General features: G+C 36.8%; 1 protein-coding gene across 1 annotated transcript in view; it reads left to right on the top strand.

Annotated features, from left to right (window-relative positions):
• LOC114031822 (E3 ubiquitin-protein ligase MIB1) overlaps positions 1-11,696 on the top strand; it is a 144,243-nt gene that overhangs the window by 100,206 nt on the left and 32,341 nt on the right. Inside the window, exon 14 of the mRNA XM_027846954.1 lies at positions 2,314-2,400. Within this exon, the coding sequence (XP_027702755.1) occupies positions 2,314-2,400 (87 nt within the window). The remainder of the gene's footprint in view (positions 1-2,313; positions 2,401-11,696) is intronic.

Below are 11,696 nucleotides of genomic sequence, written 5' to 3'. Positions count from 1 at the left end.
TTTTTTTTTCTTCCCATGCTCTATTTTTGGTCATTTCTCATGAAAATTGATTACATTTTGAGGACAAATCATTATTCAAAGCATCAATAAAAAGATGTATTTAAAAGAGAAAAAAAAAACTCTCAACCAGACTGCTAGATTCCTTTTAATGAAGTAAAATTACCTTTTCATGATATAATGAATCACAGCATTTATTAAGCTCTTATCTTGTGCCTGGGGATACAAATAGAAAACAAGTGAGACAATTTCTGCCTTCAGGGAGGTGATGTGGACATAAAAAAAGAAGTAAATGGAGACTAGGTATAAGTTTGTTCTAGAAGGAAACTTAATCTTTCTCCCAAACCTATCCCTCCTCCAATCAAACTTCTGTTTTCTCTACTCACTCTCTCTTTGACCTTCCCACCACCATCCAATCCAACCATTTACTAAAGTCTTTTGAAATATCTTCCTTATTCATTGGGGACTACTTTAGGTAAGGCCTTCATAACCCCTAGACTGGATTATTACATTGCTTTCCTAAGCAGACTTTTCCATCTCACTCCTCTTTCATTTATCTTTCAAACAGTTGCCATAATAATTCTGCTAAGTCACAAGTCTAAGCATCATTCTCTTGTTAGAGAACTTTGACTGGTTCTTTTTGCTTCTCTGGTAACATAACTGGATAGATTGTATATTTACTAAGCATTTATTATATGCCAGGCACTGTACTAAGCACTGGTGGTACAAAAACCAAAATACAAGACAGTCCCTACCCTCAAAGAACTTACTTTCTGCTAGGAGAAGATAAAATGTAAAGGGGAGCTAGAAATCAAGGAGAGTTTGGGGAGCAAGGGAAGAAGAAAGGGGGATATTTACGTAGGGGCAGGACAATCAGCACGAGTGGTTGTGGAGAAGAGAAAGCAGGCCAGAAGGGGAGCTAGTGTAGAGGGATGAAGATAGCAGTCCAGAAGGGGAACTTCCTGGTGTAGAAGGAGGGAACAGGCTGGAAGGGGACAGTGAGAGTAGAGCAGCTGGGCAAGGACTTATCTAACAGCCTTAACCTGGAGTTGTCCCTGACGTACTACACAGGCCAGCTTTGTGAGAAAGTGGAACAGGTATCTCAGCTTTGTATTTAAAGCCCTTCATAAAAGACTCTAATTTCCCTTGATAGATTTATTTCACATTACTCTCTTTTATGCTTTGAGTATTCTGTGTTTTGGCTAACTTGCCTAATTGTTTCTTCAACTAAGCATTCTCTCTCTTGTCCCTGAACCTTTGCTCAGGCTCCCCAGTGGTGGGGATGAATCTTCTCCTTACTGCCCCTGCTCAAGAATTCTTAGGTTTAGGGGCAGCTAGGGGACGCATTAGATAAAGCACCAGCCCTGGAGTGAGGAGGAACTGAGTTCGAATTCAGCCTCAGACCAAACACTTGACACTTACTAGCTGTGTGACCCTGGGCAAGTCACTTAACCCTAGTTGCCCAAAAAGAGAGACAGAGAGAGAATTCTTAGCTTTAGTGGATACTGTTCATGTGCCAGCTCCAACTGGAAGCCTTTCCTGATTTTTCCTCATAATTGATGCTCTCTCCTTCCTCATATTACATGTTGATTCTTAACCAGTTACATGCTGTATCTTCCTATTAGGTAATAAGTTCTTTGAGATCAGGGACTGTTCTTAGTTTTTGTGTTTGCAACTCTAGCACTTGTTATAATGTCTTATGTACTTAGTAACTGGCACTTAATAAATGATTATGGCACTGGATTGTGAGCAGGCAATGATATATAGTCTAAAAGATTTCCTCTAGGATGCTCTGTGTGCCCTTTCACCATTCTCCATTTCTCTCATCCCTTCCCCAGGATAGTATGATACCATGTCCATTTCAAGGAAGAGAAGAGTAACATGGCTTTATTTTGCCTGTTTTGGAAATAAGTATGTATATATGTGAGTTGTATTCTTTCATAAGGATATGGCTATGCAGAATGGAGAAAAGATAACTGATGATGGTCTATAAATAACATTTATTGATTTTATCTACTTTATGCTAACGGGACTGAAATGGAAAAGAGAGAAGAAGATACCATTGAGTTCTTGTCTTTGTACCAAACCTGGGGCTTCCATTCCTTTATTTTTTCTGTTTGTATTTTAAGGCATTTTCTTCTCATGATTACATCCATAAACTGTGTTGGTTACTATTGCTTTAATTGCTTATACATTTTTAATACATTTTTATAAAGGTGTGAAATTTGAGAAATGACTTAGATAAGACTATAGTATTGCTCTTGACATTTTGCCAGAAATTTGTTCTTGTAAAATACATATGCCCCCTTTTTTCAGGGAAATGCAAACCTGGATATCCAGAATGTGAACCAGCAAACAGCACTACACCTTGCTGTTGAACGACAACACACTCAAATAGTCAGGGTAAGATATTTCTTGTATGCACATATTTGTATTTTAATTAGACAGGCATTTTGGACATATTGAATCCTATTTTAAGCCTCAAAGTTGTTGACTCTGTGGGACAGTAGATTGAGAGTTGGGTAGGCTGGTATTTGGTGTGTTTCTGAGGATTGATGTTAATTTTCAGCTGGGACGAATTGAATAACAAATAGGGAAGGACAGTATGTATCTGTAGGAACCTATTGAGTGAAGTATTTATTATGTGGTTTTGTTACTTTGCTAGCCGTATTACAAATTCTTGGAACATCAAATATGTCTGTATTCAATTATGAGATTAAAAATACATTCCCAGTAGAAATATAATTCTGTTTTTCCCTTCATTTTTGATTGCTTCAGTGGATCTGTGCTCTTATTGATATAGGTACTTCTTCCAGTCCAACAGTTCATTTCACAACCTCTCCACCCATTTATCCCTTCTCATCCTATGTATCTCTTGTCTAATCCCTCAGTGGGGTGCAAGGTGTGTATCCTGTGTTCTGGAGCAACTTGTAGATCATTTGATAGCACATGTGCCAGTGAAGCATGGAGTTTCACTTTAAGTTAAGCTGCATGACTGGCTGCCTTTCTTTTCTGGTAAATATATTTTCTCTTCTACAGTTATATATTTATAATATATTGCAGCCTACCTAAGCCTCCTGTATATCTCTCCATTGATCTTTGGTTGGGACTAGCAACTTTAATTTTTTGAAGACTGAGATAGTCGATTTTTTATGGCTGTATAGCATAATTTAAAATATATTGGTGTTCGAAAGATGGGCCTTTGTTTTAGGTAACAGTGTAATGTTGCTAAAAGGACTGAGCAGTTTCCCAAATGAAGTGCCATTCCTTCTACTTTAATTCCATTAAATTCTAAAGAACTTAATTTAATTAAGTGTATACTATGTCCAAGACCCTACACTAGGCACTGAGAATACAAAGACAGATCAAATAGGCCCTGCTTCCAAGGAGTTTATGTTTTGCTGTGTAGGCACATGTATGCAGATGAGTAGGTAGATACTGGATAGAATACTGAACTTGGAGCCAGGAAGACCCAAGTTCAAATTCTGCAACAGATGCTTACTAGCTGTGTGAACCTGGGCAAGTCACTTACCACGTTTGCCTCATTTTCTTCCTATAAAATGAGGATAATAATAACACCTACTATGTAAAGTTGTTGTTAAGATCAAATGAGATAATTGTTGCAAAGCACTTTGTAAGCCTTAAAGCACTATATAAATGCTTCTGCTATCATCATCATCCAAATATATTCTAAAATAATGCAGAGGCAACTGTGTTCTAATGAAGTGAGAGCTAGGCCAAGGAATCAGAAAGACTCAAGTCCTCACATATAGTGTCTCAAGGGAAAGTCCCTTAATGTGTCAGTGCCTCAGGAAACTCTCTTAAGAATTCAAACTGAAGAGCTTTTGCTGATTTACATTGGTAGAGGGAGTTTCTTTACTAAGAATTTTCTATGTCACTGAAATTACAGATATCAACAAAAAAAGTACCAAGCAACACAAAATCAGAGAAGAGAAGTGTGGTTAGGGTTGAGGTAAGAGTGTTAGAGAGGGAACAGATGAAATAAGAAAGGCCGTCTATAATAATCCCTGTCTTGAATCAAACTAAAGATTCTGAAATATGGAGGTGAAAAATGAGGCCATTCTAAACATGGGGAGACTGCCTTGCAAAGGTACAGGACTGTGAAATGGCATGTTCTGTATAGGGAGCAGCTGGTAGGCCAATTTTGCTGAAATGGAGAATGTAAGGGGGGGTGTGTAATATGAAATTAAACAAAACTATAAAGGAGGTGGGAGCCAAATGAAGCAGGACTTTCTCTTAGTTTAATATTTTATTTTTTCCCAATTACATGTAAAAACAATTTTAACATTCTTTTTTCCTCCAAAACTTTGAATTCCAAATTCTCCCCACCTCCCATTGAGAAGACAGGCATTTGACATGGGTTATACGTGTGTAGTCGTGCAGAACACATTTCCACATAAGGCATTCTGTGAAAGAAAACACAGACCAAAAAAACTCATGAAAAGAAAAAATATCTTTGACCTGCATTCAGGCTCTGCCAGTTTTTTCCTCTGGAGATGGATGGCACCTTTCATCATAAGTCCTACAGAATTGTCTTGGATCGTTGTATTGCTAAGGATAGTTAAGTTATTCATAGTAGATTATCATACAATATTACTGTTACTGTGCACAGTGTTCTCCTGGTTCCTGAGCGGGACTTTAAATGTTGTACTGATTATTTTGCATTTTCTAAGAATTGGGAGACGCTGATCATTTTTTGAGTGAAGTTGTGACATGGTCAGGCATGTTTTAGGAATATCAGTTTAGCAGCACTGAGCAACTGAAATAGACAGCAAATATGAAACTATTGCAATAGTCCATTGAGAGGTAATGAGAGCCTTAACTGGTGAAGAGGCTCTATAACTCTGTAATCAATAGAATTATGTGACAGGAGATGCTGAGATAGATTCAGCAAAACGTGACAGCTGATTGGGTGGGAGGAGGGAGGTAAGAGAGAAGAAATAGGCGTGGGTGACTCATAGATTGCTAGCTTAGGTGAGTGGAAGGACAGTAATGTTCTCAACAGAATAGGAAAGTTGGGAGGAGGGGTAGATTTTTGGGAAATATAAATTTTGTTTTGAACATCCAGCTCCTCCCCTTTTTCCTTAAAACAAATAATTATATCCAAGCAATCAGATCATCAATTTCGCCATCTCTGAAAACGAGTGTCTCATTCTAGACATCTAGTTAATCTTTCTGGCAAGGGATGGGAGGCATGCTTCATCATCTCTGAAGTCGTGATTGGTCATTTCATTGATCAGAATTCTGAAGTCTTTCAGAGTCATTTTCTTTTACATTATTGTGATCATCACGTAAATTGTTCTCTTCTTAATTCACTCTGTATTAGTTCATACAAGTCTTTCTGAATCCTTCACTCATGTTCATCATTTCTTATGTGGCAGTCATATTTACATCATATGTTTGGTGTTGTTCAGTCATTTTTCAGTTGTATCCAATTCTTTCTGTCCCCATTTGGGGCTTTCTTGGCAGAGATACTGGAGTGGTTTGTCATTTACTTCTCCAGCTCATTTTACAGATGACGAAACTGGGGCAAACAGGTTTAAGTGACTTGCTCAGGGTCACACAGCTAACTAGTATCTGAGGCCAGATTTGAACTCAGGAAGATGAGTCTTCCTAATTCCAGGCCAGGTCCTTTATCCACTTTATCCATTTTATCCAGCCTCCTAACTGCCCTTACATTCATATACCATATTTTAATTAACCATTCCTCAATTGAAGGGGGTACCTACTTTGTTTCTAGTTCTTTGCTACAATGTGCAGTGTTGACAGACATATTTTGTACATGTGGATTCATTCCCTTTTTTCTTTGACCACTCTGTGGTATGTGTTTAATAGTTCTACTACTGGATTAAAGGATATGCAGTTTATTCACTTTTTGGATTTAACTTCAAAATTGTTTTCAGGAATAGTTGGAGCATTTCACAGCTCTACCATCAGTGGGCCTGTCTTCTCGCAGCTGTTGCTGAGAACTGTTGTTTTTCCTTTTTTGGTCACTTTGATGACATTTTGAGTGCAAAATACATGCAGATTTGAGTTTGCGTCCTGCCTTAGCCACCTTTATGACCCTGGACAAGTTATTTAATCTCTCTCAACCTCAGTTTTATAGCCTGTAAAATGGGGATAATAATAGCATCTACCTGATGGAATTGTGAAGTACTATGTGTTAGCTATTATGATTTTAATTTGCATTTTTCTTATTATGAGCAATTCTTTCTTATTATGAATATTATTTAATATTTTTTAGTAACTTGCATTTCTTTATTTGAAAAGTACTTGCTCATATCTTTTGATTACTTACATGTTTTGGAGTAGATCATCTTTTTTCAGTAGTGATAAAATAAATGATTTTCCCAAGTGTTATTCTTCTCTCTTTCAGTTATCTTGAAATTTTCAGGATTCATTTAATCTCCCTTAAATTCTTATGGTTAACTTAATCTCTCTCAAATTAATCTCCCTAATGCACCAAAAAATTGTATTGCTTTCTAGTGCAGACTTTTCTTTGTAGTATGCTCAGTCTAGCCAGCTCTCTTCCTGTCTTTGTTTTCTTTAGTGTCAATTTTGCTTCCTCATATAGCACCTTGGGAACTGATGTTATAGTCTAAATTTGGTGCTTTTATTATCATTGGCAGAGAATATATTTTGTTATAGTAATCTTAACTTTTCTGTCTTCTGTGATCTTTCCAATTTAACCCTTAAATGGTTAAGGATCAATTAATCAATGAGAGTTTATTGTCATTTTATATGCTGGACATTGTGCTAGGTTCTGAGGAAAGATTTGAGAAAATGAAACAGTACCTGCATTCATTGAGCATATATTCTTTTTTTAAAAATAATTTATTTATTTTTAGTCTTCAGCATACACTTCCATAAGATTTTGAGTTTTAAATTTTTTCCCCTGCCCTCTCATTCCTTGCAACGCAGCATACAATCTGATATAGGCTCTACCCATACATTGTTATTAAGCATATTTTCCCATTAGTCATGATGTAAAGAACAATTAGACCTAAAGGGAGGAACCAGGAGAATGAAACAATAAAACCGAACAACAAAGGAAAAGGAGAGCAAATAGTATGCTTCCATCTGCATTCAGACTCCTCCACAGTGCTTTCTCTGGATGTGGATAGCATTTTCCATCATGAGTCTTTTGGAGTTGTCTTAGATCCTTGCATTGCTGAGAAGAGCCAAGTCTATCAAAGTCAGTCATCTCACAGTGTGGCTGTTACTGTGTACAGTGTTCTCATGGCTCTGCTCATTTCACTCTGCATCAGTTCATATAACTCTTTCCGGGTTTTTCTGAAGTTTGCCTGCTCATCATTTCTTACATTCATATACCACAACTTTTTCAGCCATTCCCCAGGTGATGGACATCCTCTCAATTTCCAATTAATTCTTTGCCACCACAATAAAAGCTGCTATACAGCAATCATCAAAACTGCTTGGTACTGGCTAAGAAATAGAGTGGTGGATCAGTGGAATAGGTTAATTATGCAAGACACAGTAGTCAATGACTATAGTAATCTATTATTTGATAAACCCAAAGACCCCAGCTTCTGGGATAAGAACTCACTCTTTGACAAAAACTGTTGGGAAAACTGGAAAAGAGTATGGCAGAAACTAGGCATAGATCAAAATCTCATGCCATATACCAAAATAAAGTCAAAATGGGTTCATGATTTAGATATAAAGGCTAATACTGTAAGCAAACTGAGAGAGCAAGGAATAGTTTACCTATCAGATTTATGGAGAACAGAAGAATTCATGACCAAACAGGAGATAGAGAATATTACAAAAAGCAAAATGGATAACTTTGATTACATTAAATTGAAAAGTTTTTGTACAAAGCCAGTGCCACCAAGATTAGAAGGAAAGTAGAAAACTGGGAAAGAATTTTTACAACCAATCTCTCTTCTAAGGGCCTCATTTCTAAAATATATAGAGAGTTAAGTCAAATTTATAAGAATACAAGTCATTCCTCAATTGATCAATGGTCAAAGGATATGAACAGACAGTTCTCAGATGAAGAAATTAAAGCCATCTGTAGTCATATGAAAAAATGCTCTAAATCACTATCGATTAGAGAAATGCAAATCAAAACAACTCTGAGGTACCACATCACACCTATCAGATTGGCCAACATGACAAAACAGGAAAATAATAAATGTTGGAGAAGATATGGGAAAATTGGAACACTAATGCATTGTTGGTGGAGTTGTGAAATGATCCAGCCATTTTGGAGAGCAATTTGGAACTATGCCCATAGAGCTATAAAAATGTGCATACCCTTTGACCCAGCAGTAGCACTTTTAGGGCTATATCCCACAGAGATCATACAAATGGGAAAAGGACCCACATGTACAAAAATATTTATAGCAGCTGTTGTTGTGGTGGCAAAGAATTGGAAATTGAGAGGATGCCCATCAATTGGGAAATGGCTGAACAAGTTGTGGTATATGAATGTGATGGAATACTATTGTGCTGTAAGAAATGATGAACAGGCTGATTTCAGAAAAACCTGGAAAGACTTGTATGGTCTGATGCTGAGTGAAGTGAGCAGAACCAGGAGAATGTTGTACAAAATAACAGCCACGTTGTGCGATGACTAATATCAATAAACTTAACCCTTCCCAGCAATACAATTATCCAAGATATCTCCAAAGGCTTCATGATGGAAACTGCTATCTACATCCAAAGAAAGAACTATGGAATTTGAATGCACATTGAAGCATACTATTTGCTATTTTTTTTTTCTCTTCTGTTGAGTTTTGTTTCCTCTTTCTGGTGGTTCCTCCTGTTGGTTCTAATTCTTTACAACATCACTAATGTGAAAATATGTTTAATAAGAATGTATATATGTAGCCTATATCAGATTGCACACTGTCTTGGAGAGGGAGTGGGAGAAAAATTTAAAACTCAAAAGCTTATAGAAGTGATTGTTGATAAATCAAAATAAATTAATAAAAAAAAATTAAAAAAAAAAAAGAAATGATGTACAGGCTGACTTCACAAAAACCTGGAAAGCTTACATAAACTGATGCTGAGTAAAGTGAGCAGACCAGGAGAACGTTGTACAAAGTAACAGCCACATTGTGTGATGACTAATATTGATAGACTTAACCCTTCTCAGCCGTACAAGGATCTAAGACATCTCCAAAGGCCTCATGATGGAAAATGCTATCTACATAGGAAGAAAGAACTATGGAATTTGAATACAGATCGAAGCATACTATTTGCTATTTTTTTTCTTCTATTGTGTTTTGTTTCCTCTTTCTGGTGGTTCCTCCTGTTGATTCTAATTCTTCTTACAACATCACTAATGTGAAAATATGTTTAATAGGAATGTATATGTATAGCCTATATCAGATTGCGCACTGTCTTGGAGAGGGAGTGGGAGAAAAATTTAAAACTCAAAAGCTTATAGAAATGATTGTTGATAATTAAAAATAAATTAATTTTAAAAATAAAAATAAAAAAATAAGAGCTGCTATAAATATTTTTGTACAAGTGGATCAGTGATCTCTTTGGGATATAGACCTAGAAGTGGTATTGCTGGGTCAAAGGGTATGCACAATTTTATAGCCCTTATGGCATAATTTCAGATTGCATTGAGCATATATTCTTTTAGAGGATGCAAAATATAAAGTACAGAGTAATTTTTGTGTTTGAGGAACTAGCTTATGCGGGATCAGCAAAAAGTCTTAATTGGGTCTCTCTCTGAACTTTCTTGTTTTTCACTCCATGAGAGCCTACTCTAATATCTCACCGTGGTGTAGAGGGAACCCTGGGTTATTGGAAGCTGTACCTATGTATGTCAGATTCTGTCAGGTCCTGGCAATAAATGAATGTCTGCAGGGACCATTCTATCCAAGTTCAGAGAAGCTCATCTCCAGTAGGTTGGCCATTAGGTGATAAGTTATTTCGTAATGGCAATCCATGAAGCAAAGAAAAAAACTGAAATGGCTTTTAGTTTTGTATGTTCTACTCTGCAGTGATGATGTTCAGGTAGTGGAAAAGGGGACAGAGAGCAATCAATCATGTAATTTGTAGAGAGTCTAAAAGAAACATTAACTTAGATGTGCTGTTCCAAATGTGAGACCCTTGTCCAGTGACCATTGGGTGAACACTGTTCTAGAGAAGTTAAATATTATTGATGTCAGTATTCTCACCATGTTTGATACCAGAAGACAAAAAGAAGCTGCATCTAAATTGAAGGATAGTTCTTATCTTCCTAGAAGAAGCTAATAAAAAAATTCATGGAATCAGTTTTATTGTGTTCCCTAAGGCAAGGAGATATATTTCATAGAATAGTTGGTTATATATTTGTCAGTACTTATAATGAGCATTTAAAAAAATATCACCATGAAGATAATTGTACTTATGTGCCAACATCTTTTGCAGAGGCTGAAGTAATGAAATTTTATAAAGAGTTCAATAAGACCTTCAGAATAAAATCATCTTAAATGTGAATTATCAGTGTTGTTAGTGCAAAGGTGAACATGGGAGAGTATGATGAATACACAGTGAAGAGGCCACAAAAGCACCTAGAAATCACCTTGACCAGCAAACACTTGATATCCTGGCAATTGGGGAAATATGGCAACCAGGGGTGATTCCAATTTAAGATAGAAAGTAATTTCAAATTGGAGGATGGCAGATTATAATGGAGGTTTGACTATACTTTACATCTTTGATTTTATACATATACTATTGCAAATATTAAAATACTAAAATATTTATATTTCAGTAATTTGGTCATTTTAGCAATGAAATGATTAAACAGATTATCTCCTAAAATATTCACTTCAAATAAGTATTTTAGGTTGCTTGTTTTTAACAAGTGCTTTTCTTTCCTTTTTCCCTAAGAAATTTACCACATCCTTACTAAATGTCTGCTATGTGCAGACGTTGTTTTAGGAGCTGGGGATATGAAAATAAAAATGACATGTAGTCCTTGTCCTTAAGGAGTTTCTACCAGGTGAGATGTACATCTATAAATATAGTAGAAAAAAGGATATGATAGAGACAAAGGAGAGATGTTGCCTAAGTGTTCCAGGAATAGTTGAGGCAGGTGGGAATAATTTCAGCTGGGGCATTCAGGGAAGATTCTCTGAGCTGAGGTTTCAAGGTGCATAAGGATTGTAAAAGGTGGGGAAGAGGGAGTGCATCTCAGGGATTAAGAACAGCTTGTGTAAATCCCTAAAATATAAATTGGAGAACAAAGGGGAGATCCAGGTTCATTGTTGTAGGAATATCTGAGGGAGAGAACACTTTCAGCTTTGAGGATCAGGGGAAACTACAGTGAAAAAGGCCATCTGTGCAAAGACTTGATGGAAAGTAAGGCTTCTAGGGGCAGCCAGGTGGTTCAGTGGGTAGAGCACCAGCTCTGGCGTCATGAGGACCTGAGTTCAAATCCAGCCTCAGACTCTTAATAGCTGTGTGAGCCCTAGGCAAGTCATTTGAGCCTGATTGCCTCCCCGCCAAAAAAAAGGAAAGAAAATAAGGCTTCTGAAAGGCAGAGAGCAGAATAGAGTACTTTGTATTCATGGTTGATGTTTGTTTTGTATGCATAGAGAGGGGAGTGGGTGGGGACAAGGAGGAGAGTAAATAGTCCACTTTAGAGAACTTGAAAGGAAATAATGTGGCATAAGACTGGCAAAGTAGACCAGACATAAATGTTAGGT

Source organism: Vombatus ursinus, unplaced genomic scaffold (assembly GCF_900497805.2).
Source record: "Vombatus ursinus unplaced genomic scaffold, bare-nosed wombat genome assembly UNPS02015255.1, whole genome shotgun sequence".
Lineage (NCBI taxonomy): Eukaryota > Metazoa > Chordata > Mammalia > Diprotodontia > Vombatidae > Vombatus > Vombatus ursinus.
This window is presented reverse-complemented; position numbering and strand designations above follow the sequence as displayed.